General features: G+C 38.6%; 1 protein-coding gene across 1 annotated transcript in view; it reads left to right on the top strand.

The window, feature by feature from the left end:
* KIF5C (kinesin family member 5C) overlaps positions 1-21,886 on the top strand; it is a 238,666-nt gene that overhangs the window by 140,301 nt on the left and 76,479 nt on the right. The window contains exon 11 of the mRNA XM_043991874.1: positions 15,901-16,049. Coding sequence (XP_043847809.1) covers positions 15,901-16,049 — 149 coding nt within the window. The remainder of the gene's footprint in view (positions 1-15,900; positions 16,050-21,886) is intronic.

Genomic DNA, 21,886 nt, shown 5'->3' with positions numbered 1-21,886 from the left:
TTCAAAAAAAAATTTAAAGGAGAAATAAAAGCAGTTCAGTGAAATTCATAATCACATCAACCAAATATGACTAGATACACAATGTTCTAGCCCCATGGTCATACTTCTGCAAGAACTCAAGGGACATTTTCTCTTCTTTTGTTGGTAGACAAATGGTCAGTATTAATTAACATAGCATTTAGTTCCTTTTGTTGTTGTTGTCATTCTATCCATTTACATTGTTATAATCATTATGTATATTGTTTTTCTGGCTCTTTTTGCTTTACTCTGTGTCTATAAATCTTCCTATTCTTCTCTGAATCCTTCACACTCACCATTACTCATAGTGCAGTGATATTTCATTGCATGCATGTGCCTTGGTTTGTTTAGTTTGCTTAGCCCCAATTGATGGACACCTGCTTGTTTTTCAGTCATTTGCTACTACAAAAAGTGTTGCTGTGGACATTTTGGTACATAAAGGACCCTTCTTTCTGTTTTTGACCTTGGGGTTATAGCTACTAATCAATAAACTTTTCTGGAGTGTTTGTTTTGTTTGGGAGGCTCAGAAGAATAATCACCCTTTGGAATATGGGCATTAGTAACCAATGATTTGAAATTTTTTAAATAATCACTGGGACTGTGACTGTGCTCATGTTTCAGGAGCATATTGTCTGCTTTATTTATCAGGGAGTTGATTTTTGACTGCTCAGATGGGAGCTGAATTTTCTTAAACTTTGTGACTACTTATCTTCAGATTCTTGGACTCTTTGCAAAGATGCAAATAGAAAATTTGGAAATAGTCCAGATAGAATGACAGCCAGGGCTACTGACGTTCACTCTTCCTACTCCACTATTCAGTAGTGAAATGAACAGAAACCTGGGCTCAACTCTAGAACAGGAAACATCAATATGGCGAACGTGCCCACATTGTCACCTTCCTATTTGTTTTAATACATTAATGCCATGTAAAGGGGCTAAAATTTTAGCTATGCTGTCTAAAATATAATGAGTGGTTGCCAATAAATTATAAGCTTTAGCAAGAGTTAGACTTTTAAGCATTTATTAAGGAGTATAAGAATTTGGTAAAGAGAGAGAGGCCTAGATTCCTCTATCTATTAAAAGGAGAGAGCATTCCTAGCTCCACTCTCTGCCAGAGTCCACAAGAAAGAGCACGAGTCAGAGTGCCAGCCTCCCCCTTCTTCCTCCCACCAGCAAATGTCACTTCCTGACACCAAAGAAAAGATGCATGGTCTTGCTCTCAGAGACTTTCACCTCATGGTGGAGCTTTTCTACAGTAAGTCTCCAGCAGGTGGCATCATTCCAATAATTACAGTCACTAGTAGCTCACCAAGCTCCATGAGGCCAGGGATGCTCTTCTGCCTTTCCTGGCACATAGTAGGCATTTGATAAATATTTATTGACTATTGATTGAGTATTAAACTGATTTGTCAGATTCAGGATATGTTTCCAGGGGTACTATGCTTGTCTAACACATTTCAGCACTATATGTATACTTTTCATCTAGAATCTAGATAAAATAAAAATAATAAAATTTTATTTTAAATTGTAAAAATGCAGGGGGCAGCTAGGTGGCGCAGTGGATAAAGCACCGGCCCTGGATTCAGGATTACCTGAGTTCAAATCCGGCCTCAGACACTTGACACTTACTAGCTGTGTGACCCTGGGCAAGTCACTTAACCCCCATTGCCCCGCAAAAACAAAAACAAAAACAAAAACAAAACAAAACAAAAATTGTAAAAACCCACAATTGCACATATATAACCTATATCTGATTGCTTACCACCTCAGGGAAGGGGAAGGGGAAGGGGAAGGAGGGAGGGAAAGGGAGAGAGAATTTGGAACTCAAAACTTTAAATGAAAATGTTTATTTTTTTTAACAAAATATATGTGTGTGTGTACACACACACAAAAATTTAAAAATAAAATGTGAAAACCATTCTTAGCTCAGAGACCATATAAAAACAAATGGATTTGGTCCATTCAGTCCACAGTTTGTCAACCCCTAATCTAGATTATTTAGTGTGCTTTCACCTTTCCCTTTATATAACCCATTGTAGCCTTGGGTGCCAAAATGCTTAGGGTGCTACCAGGGTAGACATGAGCTGAGTGTAGTCAATATCTAATGTGAAAAGCACTGGGCTGAAAGTCAGGAGAACTGTATCATTCCTTTCTGTACTCCTAACACTTAACAATCATCACCACCATCATCACCACCACCACCACCACCACCACTACTACTACTACTACAACTACTACTACAACTACAAATATAACAACTACAACCACAACTAGCATTTGTATAGCACTTTAAGGTTTGCAAAACTCTTTACATATCTCATTTGATCTTCAGAATACCCCTGGGAGTTAAGTGCTACCTTTATCCCGTTTTACAGATGAGATTTTATAGACAGAGATTAAGTGAGTTGCCCAGACTTACACAGCTTCTAAGTGTTTGAGGCTGAATTTGAATTCTGGTCTACCTGACTCACAGTGCCATCTAGCTGCCTGGATGATCTTAGGCAAATACTAATTCTCTCTATGCCTCAGCTTAAAATGGCAACACAACTTTCCCCTCTATTTTCCTCCCAGTAATATTTTTTAGATTCATGTGAAGTTCAATGTCATGAAATGGCAGAGATTGTTGAAGAAAGGGTAGATGGGGAGGTTTGGATGGAGGAAGCAGAAGGAAGCTAAGGAAACAAAGTAGGGAACATAGGTTATTGGTGTGTGAGGTTATTCTAATCTATTTAAATTGCATTAAGCCTCAGCCATTTCCTGAGCCCTTTATAGAACATAGAATTACCCAGTTCCTGCCTTGATAGACTGGTAAAATAAATAAAATTACATCAAAACATCATGCATCTAATGTACCCTCTTAACGTGATTTTAGTCCTATACTTTCTCCTGAATCACTTTGGTGATTAGCCAAATGCTTGTCTATGGTGTGACAGAATCTCAAAGGGTTAAAGAACTTGAAAGATTGCATCTGCCCTTGGGAAAGATGCTATGCTTCAGGCACCATCTTGTACCTTTTTCCTTTGCCTAGCATCAGGAGGCTCTTGAAAACCTTAATGATATTCTCTTATGGCATACTGAATGGAACCAGCACAGAACATATTTGCATTTGAAACATGCTTTTCTTTTTAAAGGGCCTGATACAAAAGCAAAAACATACTGGGCTTATTGCAATCCAGTGTGGCCCTGGGGAATTCTTGTCTATCTTGGTGGCATTGTAAATGCATAATTGTATCTGCCTGGGTTCTATATAGTAAGATTCAGGTGCAAAGTCAGGTAAGTGTTTTCTGCTGTGCCCAGTCCATGTTATTTCTTTTCTTTTCTTTTTCATTATTTCTTTTTAAACAACATATAGTACTTGACCAAGTAGGCCAAGTTTCCATTTACCCTGTACTCTATGACAAGAACGGCCTTTGGAAGAGGTGGAACAATTGACAGTGTTTCAGGTTTCTTAGCTGAGGGATTAAAATCAAGAAACCATTGTGCTCTTTGTCCCTCTGAAGAAATAATGTTGATATAATTTGAGGTCCTGGGAAATGAAAAGAAAACCCATAATTTATTTCATCATCATATAAAAGTCAATCAGTATATAAACTCATGTCATCTTGGAAATAAAACTATGATTACTTGGAAAATTAGATTAACTGCTGCATGTTGATGTAGTTAATTTTGTGCAGAAATCTTGTTGGATTTTTTTCTGGCTTTTTTTGTATCCTTTGATTATGAAGAATCTTTTGATGCCAGCCTTGCCCTTAATTAGCTAATGATGTCTTCAGCTGATCAAATAACCAACATGTATCTATTTAGTGCCTATTATGTGTCAGACCAAAATGAAACAGTCCCTGATCTAAAGAAACTTATCTTCCACTGGGGGAAACAACATCGTTACATGAAAATATATTCAAAATATAGGGGCAGAGACAGGACTTCTGAGTATGGAAACTTCCTCTAACAATGTAGGTTGGGTTTAGCACTTTCTCTGAAGTCTTACCTAGAGCAGTGGGGTCAAATTCAAATATTTTATTTTGTTAAGTATTTTGTTAAATATTTCCCAATTGCATTTTCATTTGGTTCAGGTCACACTGGAGGATGTTGTGGGACAATGTGTGGCCTCTGCGTCATGTGCCTGACACCTTGGAGCACTGAGAAATAAAGTGACCCAGTGTCACCTAGCCAGCATGTCAGGGGCAGGACTTTATTCCAGATCTTCCTAACTTTGAGCCTGGCTTGCTGTCCATTATGTCAGACAGAATCTTTATACAAAGGAAATAAAGTGAGGCAGAGTGACTGGCTTTGGAGTCAGAAGACTTGGGTTCAAGTCCTGGTGGTGTAACCTTGTGTCTTTAGTGCTCTAGACAGGTCTCTGAAACGATTTGCTTGCAAAGAAGGACCTGACCTGGGTGAATAGACGGAATTTCATCACATGGGAGTTTCATATACCAGTGAAATCACATCTATTTCCTAGCCTAAACACAAAGTTAATGCAAGATAATTTCAATGGGCAGTGGGGGTGGGGTTAGGGTTAGGAAAGTCTTAAGGTGGTAGTTGAGATGAGAGAGCGCTTTGATAGAATTGAGGGAAGGAGTGAATTCCAGGTGTGAGGACAGCCTGAGCCAAGGCACTGAGACTAAGAAACAGATCGAATGATAGAGATAAGGAATGATGGTAAGAAACACTTTGGCAGCATGTGTGAAGGGAAGTACTAACTTCAGAAGGGTAGATTGGAGTCAGTTTGTAAAAGATTTTAAATACCAAGTAGAGGATTTTGTACATGATCTTAAAGGCAATAGGCAGCCTAGAGAGTTTTTTGAGCAAAGAGGTGACATGATCAGAATTTTGTTTTAGGAATCACTTTGGTAACCATGTTGTATTGAGGATGTGTTGGAAAAGAGAAAGGCCTGGGGCAGCCAGGTGGTGCAGTGGATAAAACACCAGCCCTGGATTCAGGAGTACCTGAGTTCAAATCTGGCCTCAGACAACTTAACACTTACTAGCTGTGTGACCCTGGGCAAGTCACTTAACCCCCATTGCCTCTCAAACAAAAAAAAAAAAGAGAAAGGCCTGTGGCAAAGAGATCAGTCAGGGACCTTTGCACTAGTCCAAGTGAGAGATGATAAAGGCCTGAAATATGGTGATGGTCCTGTGAGTGAAGGTAGGGAGATGGTTGTGAGAGAGATTGTGGAGGGAGAATCAATAAAACTCAGCAACTTCTTGGATATGTGGGGTAAAGGAGTCAAGGATTACTCCAAGCTTGATAACCTGGGTACTTAGCAAGAAGGAGGAGGGTACCTTGGAAAGAGATGGGTACATTAGACAGGTAGATTGGTAGAGAAAAGATCATTCTGTTTTGGACACGTTGATTTTGAAATACCTATGGGATATCTAGCCCAAAGTATTTAGCAGATAGTGATGTGGGGAGTAGGGTTTAGGAAAGAGAATAAGGTTAGCTATAGATCTGGGAATCATTTGAGTAGGGATGGTCTTTGAAAGCATGAGAGCTAGCAAGGAGTTGGGAGGGGGGAGACAGAGAGACAGAGAGAGACAGACAAGGAGAGAGAGAGGCAGAGATGAGAGAGAGAGAGACAGAGACGAGAGAGAGAGAGAGAGAGAGAGAGAGAGGCAGAGAGAGAGAGAGGCAGAGAGAGGCAGAGACAGAGAGAGGGGGGGGGGAGGGGGGGCAGAGGCAGAGAGAGAGAGGAGGTAAGTGGGACCAAGGCAAAGTACACAGTTAAAGAATAAGATGTGAATGATGATCAGCAAAGGAAATTAAAGAATAATCAGAGAGGAAATCCAAGAAAAAGCAACATTTTTGAGAAGGGTAGGTGACAATGTCAAGTGCTTTAGAGAGACCAAGAAGCACAAGGATTAAAAGAAATACACGGGCAGCTAGGTGGCACAGTGGATAAAACACTGGCCCTGGATTCAGGAGGACCTGAGTTCAAATCCAGCTTCAGACATGACACTAGCTGTGTGACCCTGGGCAAGTCACTTAACCCTCATTGTTCCACCAAAAAACAAAAATAAAAACAAAAAAAGAAAAAGAAATATGCAAAGAATTTGGAAATTCAGAAATCACTGGTAGCTAATGATTTCTTCAAGGTTACTTAACCTCTGAAGTGTAGCTAATAGCTGCTGTGGTAAGTAACTTCTGAGTTATTGGCAATCAATCAATAAATCAGCAGGTATTGGTTAAGCAGGCAACAGGCATTGTTAAAGATAGATTTTAGTGCTTGGTGATTAAGGAAATTAATTGTTCTTAATTTAGAGGAAAGATACTAGGAAGATTTCAAATTCAGTTTTTAAAAAAATTTAATCAAGTTGGTTGCAGGAAGGGCCAATATAAGGGTCTAGTTCTGAAACTTTACATGTGGCCCTTGAAGCAATTGTGAAGGAATAAAGGGGTCATTATAAATTCTGCAGAAACTTAATTAAAAGTAACACGTTATTCCTTGAAGGCAGAGGTTCTTAACCTATTTTGTGTCAGTCTGGTGAAACTTATGGACTCCTTTTCATAATAATGTTTTTAAATATGTAAAATAATATAGAATTACAAAGGAAATCAAAAGTTAATGAAAATTCAAAAGTAATTTTTTCTTATACAAGTCCATGAATTCCCTGCAATAGATCCATGGACTCCTTGGGGTTCTGTAGACACAAGGTTAAGAAACCCTGATTTAAAGAGAAAATGAAGGTTTAGTTAGTTTTATTAAGTATAACACACTAAGTTTTACTTTAAAATTATGATGCCCCTTTTCAATTATGCTAATGAATTTTATCTCCTATTTTTTCAGTCATGTTGGCCACTTTTGTCCTACTGTATGTTGCTGGGAATACATCATCATCACCATAGCTAGCATTTACATAGTTATTTATGATTTGCACATGCTTTACCCAAAATACCTCATTTTATGCTCTGTGAGGTAGGTGCTATTATCACCCCCATTTACAGATGAGAAAACTGAGGCAGATGGCTGTTAAGTGACTTGCCTGTGATCATACAGCTAGAAAGTATCTTGGGTAGGATTTGAACTCAGATCCCCCTGACTCCATGTCTAGCACTCTGACCACTGAACCACCTAGCTGCCTCTAAGATTTAGATGACATGGTTCCTGCCATGACCAGCATACCATTACCACTACCACTACTGTGTCTACTAAAATGATGACCACTATTACTGCTACCACTACTACCACCACCACCACCACCACTACTACTACTACATTTCCCAGTAATGTTCTATGGTTGTGAACCATGGAATACTACTTTCTTGAATCAAAATTTACTTAAAGGACACCTGAAAAAATACACATGGCCAAGATGCATGGTAGGTATGAAAATAGGCTACAATGTGTTGCCAGTAGTGATTGGCAACTGGAAAATGAAATTGTCTTCTCATGTAGTGAGAACAGGAAAATAGACCAATACTGTACTGTTACTCACAAAATATTAAATATTATTTAGTCACAACCAATTACTTCCAACAGCATATGGGAAGGGCTTAAATATTGGGTTTAGAATCAGAGCATCTAGGTTCAAATTCTGCCCCTGGTACTTGCTATTTGTTTTGCCTCTGGTGAGTGATTTAATCTCTCTGGGCTTCAATTTCTTTAGCTGTAAAATGAGGAAATAGACTAGATGATCTCTGGGATTACTTTTTTTTTTTTTGCGGGGCAATGGGGGTTAAGTGACTTGCCCAGGGTCACACAGCTAGTAAGTGTCAAGTGTCTGAGGCTGGATTTGAACTCAGGTACTCCTGAATCCAAGGCCGATGCTTTATCCACTGCGCCACCTAGCTGCCCCTCTGGGATTACTTTGAGCTTGAAATATGTGATCTTATGCTCCAAGAAAAGTCCCTACCAAACTGAGTGGATCCTCTGTGGAGACTTTATAAAAAGATATGGAAAAGACTCACACATAAGTTACTGTGAAAAGATGTGGAGAAGCTATGTTATGGCATTGAATTTGGATTCAGAGGATCTGAGTTCAAATCCCAGCTCTGCCACTTACTATCTGTGTGACCTTAGACATGTCAAGACACCTTTCTCAGCCTGACTTTCTTCATTAGCAAAAGGAGAGCGTTGGGGGGCAGCTAGATGGTGCAGTGGTTAAAGCACCGGCCCTGGATTCAGGAGGACCTGAGTTCAAATGTGGCCTCGGACACTTGACACTTACTAGCTGTGTGACCCTGGGCAAGTCACTTAACCCCAACTGCCTCACTTTAAAAAAAAAAAAAAAGGAGAGTGTTGGAATAGGTGATCTCTAAGGTTCCTTCTAGCTCCAAACCTGTGTTCCTTTGAAATAGCACACTGATGAGATCCTTTAGGGCATTTGTATTCCTGGTTGTACCATGTGGGTCCATTTAAAATAGTTGCCTTGTATATATATATATATAAAACAAAACATAGGGCAATTCCTGAGAAGATGGTCTCGGTGTAAGTTCGAGGTTCATACCATAGCTATCTCTTCATAAACATACAAAAATGCACTCATACACACACATGCACATACACACATTTTAAATCTGAAGGCAACTTAGTACTTGATATAATTTCCATTTGAATGGTTTTTACTCTGTCAGCTTTTTACTTCTTAATCTTAGTTTTTAAAAATATTTCTTAGAACTACTCTAAAAAGATATTCATGAGTCAAAAAAAATAAGCCCAAGTTGACTGATTGTATTAAAAGCTTTTTAAAGATTCTTTTACTTTCTGGGTGGTAATTAATGAAGCAAAAGGGAACCCTGGGTTGACAGATGAATCAATTTAGGAAATGTATGATTCAGCAAATCTCTGGAAACAAAAGAGTTTGATTGATCCAGCATGAATAAGGTACACACATCATTTGCATTTTGGCTGTGAAATGAGAAATAGGAAGAGATTTATAGCTTAGAGAAAGTCATTTCTTTTCTCCTCCTTCTATGCATTTTTAAAATGCTGTGCAGAAGAAAACCAAGGCTAATGACAGCTGGCCAATAGCTAACTCACCTCCCAATGGACATATAATTATCATTAAAGAAGATGAATATGAAACCTCAAAACATATAAGTTAAATGAAAACCTTTTTTTACATAACACAAGGGCAAATACCAACCCTGTTTTAAAGACCTTGCAAATGGATCAAAGGTTGATCAAATTCCCACTTAGTGGATGGATAAGCATAGTGATTTAAGCCCACAGAACCCTGAATCCTCATTCAAATAAGTTATCTTAGTATTTTCTTTGAATATCAGAGCCACTTAAAATATTTCCTTAAAGTCTGTGTCTTCTGTGGTTAATTTCATCTCCCCAGTTATGGTGAATGTTCATTAGTTTTGAGGTTCTGTTTAACTCGAGAATAACTTGTTTACCTTTGGGCAAGTAAGATTTATAGTTGAGGCAAGACAAAATGCCATAATTTAGATTTTCCCTTATCTGACTTTCCTAGTTCATCCCCTGACATTGCTACTGATGACAAACATATAAATGTATGTAGTTCAATACCTGCAGGATGTTATCCTTGGAAGGGATCTCCGTGGCCATCTTGTTCAATACATGATGACCAAGAATTCCCTTCTATTATACCCAGGCTTTGTTTGAAGATCTCCACTGAGAGGGGAAAGGGCAGCCAGGTGGCATGGAAGTCAAGTTCCAATCTGGCCTTGGACACTTACTAGTGTTGTGACCATAGGCAAGTCTATGAACCATTTGCCTCAGTTTCCTCATCCATACAACGAGCTGGAGAAGGAAATGACAAATCACTCCAGTATGTTTGCCAAGAAAATTTCAAATGTACTTTGTGGAGCAATGTTTTTTGTTAAGTGGACAATCACTCTTTTATAAATGCTGGGGTCATGAGGAGTCAGATATGACTGAAACAATGAAACAACAACTGAGAGGGAAACTACACCTAGGGCAACCCATTCCACATTTGGTTAATTGTAATTGTAATTATTGGGAAAAATTTCCCTATGTCAAATCTAAATTGATCTCTTTGCAATTTCTACCTATTGATGACTCTCATTTCTGCTCTCTGAAGCTAACCAGAACTAGTATAATATGCACTTAGGTCAGTACCTGGAACATAGTAGGTGTTTGATATTTGCTTGTTCAACATGTGGCAGCCCTTTGAACACTTGAAGACAATTATCCTATTCCCCCTAAGCCTTCCCCTCTCCATCCTAAATATCTCTAGTCTCTGCATCTGATCTCTTTATGGTGCAAACTCAAGGGCTTTCACTATCCTGGCTGCCCTTCTTTGATGACTTGCCCATTTGCATCACACCCTCCTAAAATGTAGTGGAAAAAGACATTCTCAGGATCCATGGTTTTTTTCCCCTTAAATGTTGAGGGCAGGCCAATCCCTGGGCACAGACTAGATGTTATGGAAGGCATTCAGGTATTAGGTCATTTTGGAACTAGATGTCCCTTCCAATGCCAAGCTTCAGTGATCTCTGTGTTTGCAATGCCAGATTAGGATTCCTTATGCTGGATCATGCACTCTCTTGGGCATTTGGAGAATAGTAATGAAAATGATGGTCAGTCCTTGAAGCTTTGGAAAGGAATGTGACACTATTGATACAGGGAAAGGAAAGACCACAACCCTGCTGTGAAGGAAAAGCTGTGGTTATAGTTTTAACTGAAGACCTTGTGGGCATTGGGTGTCCTCATTATTACATTTCATCCTATCTTTCAGAACCACACAGGAAGTCTTGACCGATTTACCAGTGCCAGGAATCTGCCTTTCTAGCTAATGTAATTACCCTCTTGTCAGTTTGTCTGTTTGCATCATCATAAACTTCTGTTTGGAAAATGTATTGCTGTTATCCGTTCCTTTTTATGTATGCCCTACAGTCTGTATCTTCTGTGGTTAATTTCATCTCCCCAGTTGTGGTTAATGTTCATTAGTTTTGAGGTTTTGTTTAACTTGTGAATAGCTTGCTCCCCTTTGGGCAAGTAAGATTTATAGTTGGGGCAAGGCAAGAATATATTTGATTTAAGCTGTAGTTAACTCCTTTGAACATAGCACAAACAAAGGAAAGATGCAAAAAAACAGATGCCCTGCTAATTGCACTTGCATGTTTTGGCTCATTTGTGTTAAGAGGATCCTGCTGTTAGGGTCCATAAACTTAAGAACTAATTATACTTCTTTCCCTAAGTAGTTTATCTCAAGGATATTTTTTTTTGTTCATTGCTTGCCATGGTTGTGTAGTTGGAATGGGACCTTACTGGGTAAATTTTGGTGGCCACCAGTTTTGAGTTGAGAGAATGGATGGATTTTTGAAGTGCTGTTTTGACATTATGAATGCCTTTGATTGGCAATCACCTCAAATTAAATTATTCACTTTAGGGATTTATGATTCCAATGGTTGTGGTTATTCCTTCTAACAACTCTTTGTTCCCTGATTAGACGGATAATCTCTGCGAATTATGGTGGCTGAAAAAATTCACCATTTTATCATCAATATAAGAATGCAGGCTAATCCCTGTGCCACAATGAGATATTATAGTAGGCCTTAAGGGTGGAGGATTTAATTGTTATTGTTACAGTTGTTGTAGTTCATAGGATCATAGATCTGAGCTAAAATGGACCTTGTAGGTCATATATTCCATCCCCTTTTTTTTGCATATAAAGAAACTTAAACCCAGAAAGGTTAAATGTCTTGTTCAATGCCATAGAAGTAGTAAAGTAGAAGAAGTGGTATTGGAACCCAGATCCTCTCATTTCTTCACTAAAATCCTTTCCTTGTGGGATTGAACTGAAGAGAGAAGTGTCATCATTCCTATTTTACAGATTAAGAAACTGGCATTCAGAGTGGGTGTGTTTTGGGAAAGATAAGAAATTTTTTAAAATGGAACCTCCTTTTCATTGTATCAGGGAGCTCTTGATTTGAAGGTACTTTGTGGAGCAATGTTTTTTGTTAAGTGGACAATCACTCTTTTATAAATGCTGGGTTTTTTTTTCCTGTGTTGATATAATAGATTTTCTCAAGCTGGGGGCCATCTTCCTACAATTGTCACTTCCACAGGAACCAACACATATTTTGGCACAATGGAAAGAGCTTTCCTCTATGGGACAAAAGAATTGGTGATAGTTCTGGACCTGTGTATGACATTGGGACAACTATTTTTCCCCTTTTGGCCTTTACTTTCCTCATCTATAAAATTAAAGGTTTAGACTAGGTGAATACTGGCATTTCTGCTAATCTTGGTATTATGAGATGATTTCAGAGGTCCTTTTCAGTTCTTGATTGTCTGTGATGATTTAGTCTGGGTAAGTAGGAAAAAGCACATAGGCTCCATTATTATTTATCTTCCAGGGGAAAGTGGGTCGATAAAGCTTTTTTCTTCTTTTAAAGGCTCTTTTAGGACAGTAAGGTTTTTTTTCAGTTTCTAATTTTCTCCTTCCCTTCATCCCTCTCCCCCACCAATTAAGAAGGAAAGAAATATGATATCATTATACACTTGAAGTCATGCAAAAACATATTTCCGTATTAGCCGTGTTGTGGGGAGAAATAAGAAAAATGAAGAAGGTGAAAAAAATATGCTTCAATCTTCACTCATCAGGTCTCTCTGGAGGTAGATGACATTTTTCATCATGAATCCTTTGAATTTGTTGTGGGTCATTGTATTGATTAGAGTCTTTCACAGTTGGTTATTGTTACAATAATGCTATTAATATGTATAATGTTCTCTTAGTTCCGCTCCCTTCACTTCGTATCAGGTCATTTGCGTCCAGTGTTTTCTGAAATCGTCCTGCTTGTCATTTGTTATAGCACAATAATATTCCATTACAATCATATACCACAACTCATTCAACTGTGCTCCAATTGATGGGCATATCCTCAGTTTCCAGTTCTTTGCCACCACAAAAAGAGCTATTTTAAATATTTTTGTTATATATAGGGGACCTCTTTTAGGTCATTTTTGGATAGAGAATATCTGTTCTCTTTTAAAACCACTCAAAGCACAGAAATTAGATAATTCCCCTTTGTAACTTCAATGTACAACAACTTTCTAGCGTCAGGAAATTCTTATGTTTAATTTAAATCTCACTTAAGCCTTTTTTCACATCCTACCATTAGTGGAGATAAAGAGGAAACTGCTTTATAATGAATGGACCTGACAGATATCTAGGAGGGAAATATAAGGCTTGTTTCCCCACCATGTTGAATTCTAAATGCTTGTGAAAGACGATTATTCTCTCCATAACTGAAAGAATATGCAGAGGAGGAGGACTAGTTACTATAACAATAAATTAGACTAGTTTATAAAACTACTAATAGATATTCTTAAATGCTCCATCCTATGCCTGGTCATAATAATAACTCACACTCATAATAATTTACATGCGGTGTGGTGTAATGGATAGAGTATGGGACTTGGAGTCAAGAAGATCTGGATTCAGATTCTGCCTCAGATAATTATTACCTGTCTGACCTTGAGCAATTTACCTAGCTTTTCTGAACTTGAATTCTTCATATGTAAAATGGGTACAAAAGTAGTACCTAATTCATAAGGTATTGAGGATTAAATGAAATAATGTACACAAAAGAACTTTTACCAAATAAATATAATAAAAAGTACCTGATAATAATAATAATAGTGCCTTTTGAGGTCATAACATTCATCAAGGGAATACTTTTGCTTTGAAGAATAACATTCAAAAACACCCTTCAGGGGGCAGCTAGGTGGCACAGTGGATAAAGCACCGGCCTTGGATTCAGGAAGACCTGAGTTCAAATCCAGCCTCAGACACTTGACATTTACTAGCTGTGTGACCCTGGACAAGTCACTTAATCCTTATTGCCCTGCCCAAACAAACAAACAAACAAACACATCTTTCAACAGCCTTTACCTGTTGGTTATTTTTGACTCTCTGACTTAAGACATCAGTGTTATTTAGCTCTGTAAAGCATCCATATAGCTGCCTGAATTTCCTAAACACAAAGGGATATAAAATTCCAAAGAACTTTTGAAATAACTATAAAATTGCTGTTATTAGGAGAAATTAGAATTGAAGGCCTTTGGGAGACTATAGTCTGGAGCCATGAAGAATCTAAGGAAAGATATACCAATTCTTAAGTTGTGTCTTAACAATTCTCTCTCCAGTTAGGTTATTTAGTTGTCTACATTGGGAATTAATTTTTAGCATGACAGGCTTACACCATTGCTGAATATTACTGAGTTTATTTTACTAGAACCAGAATCATGTCAAGAATGTCACTTGATGACAGCTGTAATTAACCTGACTTTACCAGATAGCTCATGTTTTAACATCCCTGACAAAGAAACACCGTGTTTAAAAAGATCGAACCTGTAGCAAATATGTCTAATTTAGACAAAGCTTTTCCTCTAAAGGAAGGCCCCTTAAAACATGACAAGTGTGACTCCTAAGAAGGGAGTTATGTTTGTTTGTTTGTTTGTTTGTTTTTGTGAGGCAATGAGGGTTAAGTGACTTGCCCAGGGTCACACAGCTAGTAAGTGTCAAGTGTCTGAAGCTGGATTTGAACTCAGGTCCTCCTGAATCCAGCGCTGGTGCTTTATCCACTGCATCACCTAGCTACCCCCAATGTTTCTTTTTTGATGAATTATATCTTTTCCTTTCTTAACATTAAACTATGACTGATCTTGGGCTAATGGCATTAATATATATCTAGTCATGAGGTAATAATTACATATGTACATGTGTAATTATTCCATGGCTATATGTGTATATAAGTGCATATATGTGTTATTAGTCTTAGGTTTCTTTTTTTCTTCTTTTGGTTTAGCCCAAGTGTCACTATCTTCTCCCTGACCAGCTGTCTCCCTCAGTCACTATCCATCTACCAGTAATTACACAGTCTGTGCCCTGGAGCAGTTGCTCCAATTCACCATACCCTAGGGATGACTGTCTACAGGAAATACACATTTCAAGAAGAAAACCTCTCAAGCGAGATTGTTTCCATTTGTGCAATAGTAATCTCTCTTCTGTGTGGTCCCCTTGGATATTGGTCATTCCCATTTCACTGAAGCCTCTTCTGGATTCTAAAATGCTTCCTCAGGAGGTCTATTCATTCAGAATTCTAAAGCTATTCATTAATTATCTATTAGGTTCTGGAGATGCAGAAGCAAAAAAGAAAACAGGCTCTCCCTTCAAGGTGCTTGCCTTCTATTGGGGGTGGGACAGGAAATAACGTGTGTGCATGTATGTGTATATATGCATATATATACACACATATATACACAAACATAAGTTAAGACAGAATGTGTAAAAAAGTAAAACCTTTAGTAATTTTTGGGAGAGTATAATAGCAAATATGACATGATATGACATCTGTCATGTCCCCAAAGTTTTAATGCACTGTGCATTAAGATTTTTGGGAAATCTCTCTCTCTCTCTCTCTCTCTCTCTCTCTCTCTCTCTCTCTCTCTCTCTCTCTCTCTCTCTCTTTTTCTCTTTCTCTTTCCCTTTCTAATGAGGAAAGTGTTTTTCTTTTTTTTTTAAATAGTCTGACACATGTGTAGGATGTATTAAAGGGAGGAGAATTCCAATTATAGAGGAAAGATCAGTAATCCAGGCATAGAGTTGATAAGGACCTTCACTAGATGTGGGGGTGTGGGGGAAAGAAAACATCTGAGACTCATTTTGAAAGAAGAAATAGTAGGGCTTGACAACTGCTTGGATGTGGGAGGCAATGGAAAAGCAGTCACAGATTACTTCAAAGACCCAACCAAGTCTGGGAAAATAGTAATGTCATTTACACTACGATTCATTGGGAAGGGGACCTTGTTTGGAAGCTGAATGAAATATATAACAACATGTTTTCTAAAATTAGAAGCTTTTGAAATCCAACATGGGAAATCTGGCTAAATTGGAATGGTGCTTAGGGATTATTCATATGTTTTGTGCCTTTTCCCCTTTTAGGGCCAAGACCATCAAGAATACAGTCTCCGTGAACCTTGAACTAACTGCTGAAGAATGGAAGAAGAAGTATGAGAAAGAAAAAGACAAAAACAAGAGCTTGAAGAATGTTATCCAGCATCTGGAAATGGAACTGAACAGATGGAGAAATGGTAAGAATGGTGATGCTGCCGCTGATGATACTGGGGATTGGGAGGGGAGAGAGAGAGAGAGAGAGAGAGACAGAGAGAGAGAGAGAGAGAGAGAGAGAGAGAGAGAGAGAGAGAGAGAGAGAGAGAGAGAGAGAGAGATCACTGAGTCACTTACCTGTGAGCTTTGATGACCTGAGAGACACCTGAAGAAAAGGGATGGGTGCACTTAGCTGAACATGATAAACAGTTAAACTATAAGGACGATTTCCTGGATTTCCCCCGATCCCTTGGCAGGTAATATTTAAGCATCACTATGTCTCTAATGTGCCAAGTACTGTGCTAGGGACTGGGGCTGCAAAGTCAAAACAAAACAGTCCTTGTCCGCAAAAAACCTTCATTCTGACAAGGGAAACAACATACATGCATATATGGACATTTAAAAAAATTTATTAAAAAATCTAAACCAAACACGAGGTCATTTGGATTTGATGGAGAGTGTCAGCTGGCAAGATGAGGAAGGGCTGCAAGTAGGAAAGGAAGCTCAACCTGAACTTTGAAGGAGGCCAGAGATTCCAAGAGGCGGTGGGGAGGAGGGCTTGCATTCCCAGCATGGGGGATAAGCCATGCTAAGGCATGGATGTAAGGCTGCATTTTATGTGGGAAGGATAGCAAAGCTGACATTTTCACTGCACCATGGAGTGTGTAGAGTCTGGAAGGATGGGATTGAGCCAGATCACAATTGTACTTTAAATGGCAAAAGATTTTTTCATTTGATCTCAAAGGCAACAGGATCAAAGTGCTTCTTGAGCTGTACAGGGACATGGTCAAAATTTGTGCTTCAGGAATATCACTTTGGTAGCTGTGTGGAATATAGCTGCTATGGCAAAAGGGTGTGATTGGATGCAGGGAGAAATATTAGGGGGTTCTTGCAGAAATCCAGGCGATAGGTGTTGAGAGACTAAACTAGTTTAGTGGCCAAGTGTAGAAAAGAAGATGAATACAAGAGATGTTTTGGAAATAATTTTGATAAGATTTGGCAATTTGTTGGAGACGATGAAGAGGTGCAGTAGGTAGAGCACTAGACCTAGAGTCAGGAAGACCTAAGTTCAATCCAGCCCTAGACTCTTACTATCTAAATGATGCTCACTTAACCTCTGTTTACCCCAGTTTCCTCATCTGTGAAATGGGAATAATAAAAGCACCTACTCCCAAGGGTTGTTGTGAGGATCAAATGAGATAATAATGCCTGGCACATAGTAAGTGCTATAGAAATGTTAGCTATTATTATCATTACTTTGATTGGTGGAGGAAATAGAATTAAACCCAGATCTTCCCAATTTGGGATTATCTCTAATCTATTTCACCATAATCATATTTTACTCTTTGGTTCTCATAGAGTTCAAGAAGAATGAGAATTGAAAAAGGCCATTGGATTCGACAATTAAGTGGTCACTGGAAACTAGAGAGAATAGTTTCAGTTGCAGATTAAGTTTGTGAGCCTTTCAAAATCCTCCACCTCATCCTCATCATAATGCTTATTATTACATCTAGTATCTCTATAGCACCTACTAGTGACAGGCACTGTACTGAGCACTTGACAAGACATCTCATTTGATCCTGGGAGGTATGTGCTATTATCAGCACCATTTTACAGTTGAGAAAACCGAGGCAAACAAAGGGTAAGGGCACAAGATTACAAAGCTTGTTAAGTGTCTGAGGCTGAGTCTGAGCCCAGGTCAAACTGATCCCAGGTCCAGTGTTTTTTCCATTGTGCCCCCACCCCCACCCCAGCTGCCTTAAGTCCCAGTCTGGAATTACCTTCTGTGTATCCTTCCCCCCATTATTCTCCATTGATATTGTACTTTTCCTCCTCACATATTACCAGAGGATCTTTTTGGATCCCTTCTTTATTATTCTTACTCCCTACCCTGCTACTTGTCAAATGTCACATGCCCCAGGAGAACATAATCTCTTTGAGCAGAGGGATTCTTTCTTTCTTTCTTTCTTTCTTTCTTTCTTTCTTTCTTTCTTTCTTTCTTTCTTTCTTTCTTTCTTTCTCTCTCTCTCTCTCTCTTTCTTTCTTTTCTTCTTTCCTTCTTTCTCTCTTTCTCTCTTTCTTTCCTTCTTTCTCTCTTTCTTTCTTTCTTTCTTTCTTTCTTTCTTTCTTTCTTTCTTTCTTTCTTTCTTCCTTTCTTCCTTTCTTCCTTTCTTCCTTTCTTCCTTTCTTCCTTTCTTCCTTTCTTCCTTTCTTCCTTTCTTCCTTTCTTCCTTTCTTCCTTTCTTCCTTTCTTCCTTTCTTCCTTCTTCCTTCCTTCCTTCCTTCCTTCCTTCCTTCCTTCCTTCCTTCCTTCCTTCCTTCCTTCCTTCCTTCCTTCCTTCCTTCCTTCCTTCCTTCCTTCCTTCCTTCCTTCCTTCCTTCTTTGTTTCCTTCTTTCGAGGCAACTGGGGTTAAGTGACTTGCCCAGGGTCACATAGCTAGTAAGTGTCAAGTGTCTGAGGCTGGATTTGAACGCAGGTACTCCTGACCCCAGAGCTGGTACTCTATCCCCTTTCTTTAATAAATATGTGCCAAATGAAGAAATATAGATCTCATTATATTGTATTATCTTGTTTTACCCTCACAAATAACCCTGTGAGGTACAAATATTACTTCCATTTCACAGATGTTGCAACTAAACCTTGGTGACTCACTCACATTCACTTAGCTAATTAACAAAAGAATGGGCAAGTCTTCTGGGCAAATCAAGTATTCTTGAGTGAACATTGGAATTTTAGGTAAGTTTGATGGCATAGGAGGTATAATAGGGGGAGATTTTATGGCTACTTACAAAGAATAATTGTTCAAATAGTACCAGATTAGAGTATGGCTACATATTTGCTGCCAATTTTAGCTAGTAGGCTGAGAGTAAATAAACTACTGTTTAATTGTAACAAACCTACATGGAAATAAAAACAAAAAATGGTTCAAAATTTTCTAGGTTATGTAACTTTTTGAAGCACAGATCTTTCTTTTGGGGAGGTTTTACCACTAGGGTACCATTCTTTAGCAAGTTCCTAGAATAATTGAGATAATACAGCACCTGGGACCAGTGGATGATGATAATATTTGACAGGCGTAGGAGGGAATGGGAGGACAATTGGCATGCCAACAAGAATCACACAATGCTTTATTTTAGTTCCAGAAACTTGTTGGTTTCAGCACAATGACTGGCTTCTCTGGACACACCAGAGCATTTGGTTGTAGTGATGGTACTGGTAGTAATTAGTACCTTTTTCCCACTATAAGGTAGGTTGTTTGTTTTGATAATTTCTTGTCCTTTACTTCTTTCCTGGACTCTGATCTCATTATATGCTTCTTTTTAGCATTTGCCTTAGGTGTCCCATTCTTTGTGTCCAGTGCCCTCACTGTTTCTCAGAATCTCCTGGGGGTACTGGTGTACCCTTGTCCAAGTGTAGTGTCCCCATCTGTCAGCTCTGGGCACCTAGAACTTGTTGCTCTATTGGTATCAATCCCCCATTAAAATGTCCACCCATTGTTATCCCTGTGTTTTCTGAGGCACTCAGTTAACTAGCATTGCACTGGAGATACAAAGAAAGGTAAAAAACCAGTCCTTGCTCTCAAGGAACTCACATTTTGATGGGGAAAACAATATGCAAACAATTATGTGCAAACATGATAGAGATAGGATAAATTGGAGATAATCAAAAGAGGGAAGGGACTAACATTAAGAAGGAGCGTTGGGAGAAGCTTCCTATAAAAGGTGGTTATATGAGACTTGAATGAACCAGGGGAGCTAAAGGGTTGAGAATGGAGGGAGAGCATCCCATGCTTGGGCACAGCCAGTAAAAATGCCAGGAGGCCAGTAATACTGGATTGTAAAGTATGATGGGGAGATGGTATATGTAATGTGTAAGAAGACTGGAAAGGTAAGAAGGGGTCAGCTTATGGAGGACTTTAAAAGCTAAATAGGATTTTATATTTGATCCTGGAGAGGAAGCCATAGGAGTTGATTGAATAGGGAAAAAGACATAACCAGATGCACTTTGGGAAGATCAGTTTGACAGCTGAGTGGAGGATAGATTGGAGTGGGGAGATGCTTTGAAGTAGGAAGATCTGAGGTTTTCTACCCTGCAATGGGAAATGAACAAATCCTATAACCTAATCTGTGCAATTGGTGGAAACTAAAAGGAAGCTTCCAGGACTCTCCTTTAAACTCTTATGGTCTATGTGTTCAATTTTAGAGGGTTTTTTTCAAAACAGTGGTTCTGTCTTTGCTAACCAACCTGAATTCAAGTCTTTAATGATAGGAATTTTAAGCCAAGCAAGATGGGATGGCAGTATATAGGGTGGGCAGAGAAAAGACATTCTTGGACAGGTGGGGTCTTCCAGTGTAGTGTCCCTCATTCATGAAAATTTGCTTAGTCTACCCAATATAGGCAATGAGATCATACTTAAGGAAGATATTCAAATAGAGATGGAAAACACCATAGCATTTCCAGAGATCCAGCACAGTCCCTTGCACATAAGTAGGTGATTAATAATATTTTTTTTGTTGAGGAGTGGAATTTTTAAAAATTATCAATGTCTGTTGCTTTTTAAGAGTTTGTTGTGTGAAACTGACCTGGACAAACCCAGAGAAAGTGGACTACAGCTGTTAGCCTTATGCCTTTGCTTTGTTTTATTCAGTTAAATTCTTGATGGGAGAGCTTTAGGAGGTGTGTAGGTATCAAGGAATCATTTTAAAAATACATTTGGATATAGTTTACAATGATCTTTGGTTACAATTCCCCTGTAAGCCATATGGTTGGCTCATTTTCTTCAATACCTCTTTGTTTCATGGATTTAAAAAACAGCGTGCTAGGTAAAGATAGTGACTTGAACTTTTTTTTTTACCCACCCTATTCACAGGCACTTGAGTCAAAATATATCAAGGGCCTAGCAATTAAGAAGCCAGTGGGAAGGAGAAGCTGCATAACGTACAGTGATTCTTCACGGCCCCATAAATAATTCAAGTATTATGTTGAGCAACAGGCCAGCCACAAATTTAGCCCCATCTGTTACTGCCTTGCAAAGAAGTGATTCCATCACAAACCAAAAAAAGCCAGCAAAAACAGGCAGCCTCTAGAATAGGCTAATTATCAATTTTAGAAGTCAATTGTAAGCTGCTAGAATAGCACCCTTATACTGTGTGTTAGGTGGTAGATAAATCCACTAGATGGTTTCAGATCCGGGGATTTGTGGACATGCTAGGCTTTCCTAATCCGAATGAGGATTGCTATTTTAACATTAAACACAGGGAGATTGGTAGCTCTTCCTTCTGATTCGTGCTGAGAAATGACACTGGGAAATTAGCATTGCAGTGGGTGATTGTTAGTATTTCGGGATCCCTTCCTGCTGTGCAGAGAATAGCTAAGAAATGTGGCATTCAGAATGGACATTTGTACAGCTATCCAGTCTTTGAAAGGAAGTTGCGAATAAAAAAGATATGTAATGGAAAGTCTGATATGACCAGTTCATGAGAAAAGTAATTCTAAAAAAACAAAAATGATGATCGACTTTTAAGTCACTTAAGGTATACCTAGCGCATTGGGGCAAAGACGCTATATATGTGCAAAATGATTACAATAAGGGAATAGAAATTTTCACTTTCTATTTATACATACAGCAACTTGTGGTAGACTAGCTGCAGTCTCCCATCTGGCTTATATAGATTTCTTTTTTTTCATTTCTTTGATGTTGAAATTGTGCACTGTTAGGACTGCCATTGTATCTATTTAATTGATATTAAGAGAAAATACTTAATTTGCCTGTTGCATTGTGGTTTTTAGTCGAAATAGTGAGGTGGCCAGCAAGTATA

Source organism: Dromiciops gliroides, chromosome 3 (genome assembly GCF_019393635.1).
Source record: "Dromiciops gliroides isolate mDroGli1 chromosome 3, mDroGli1.pri, whole genome shotgun sequence".
In the NCBI taxonomy this organism is placed as follows: domain Eukaryota; kingdom Metazoa; phylum Chordata; class Mammalia; order Microbiotheria; family Microbiotheriidae; genus Dromiciops; species Dromiciops gliroides.
This window is presented reverse-complemented; position numbering and strand designations above follow the sequence as displayed.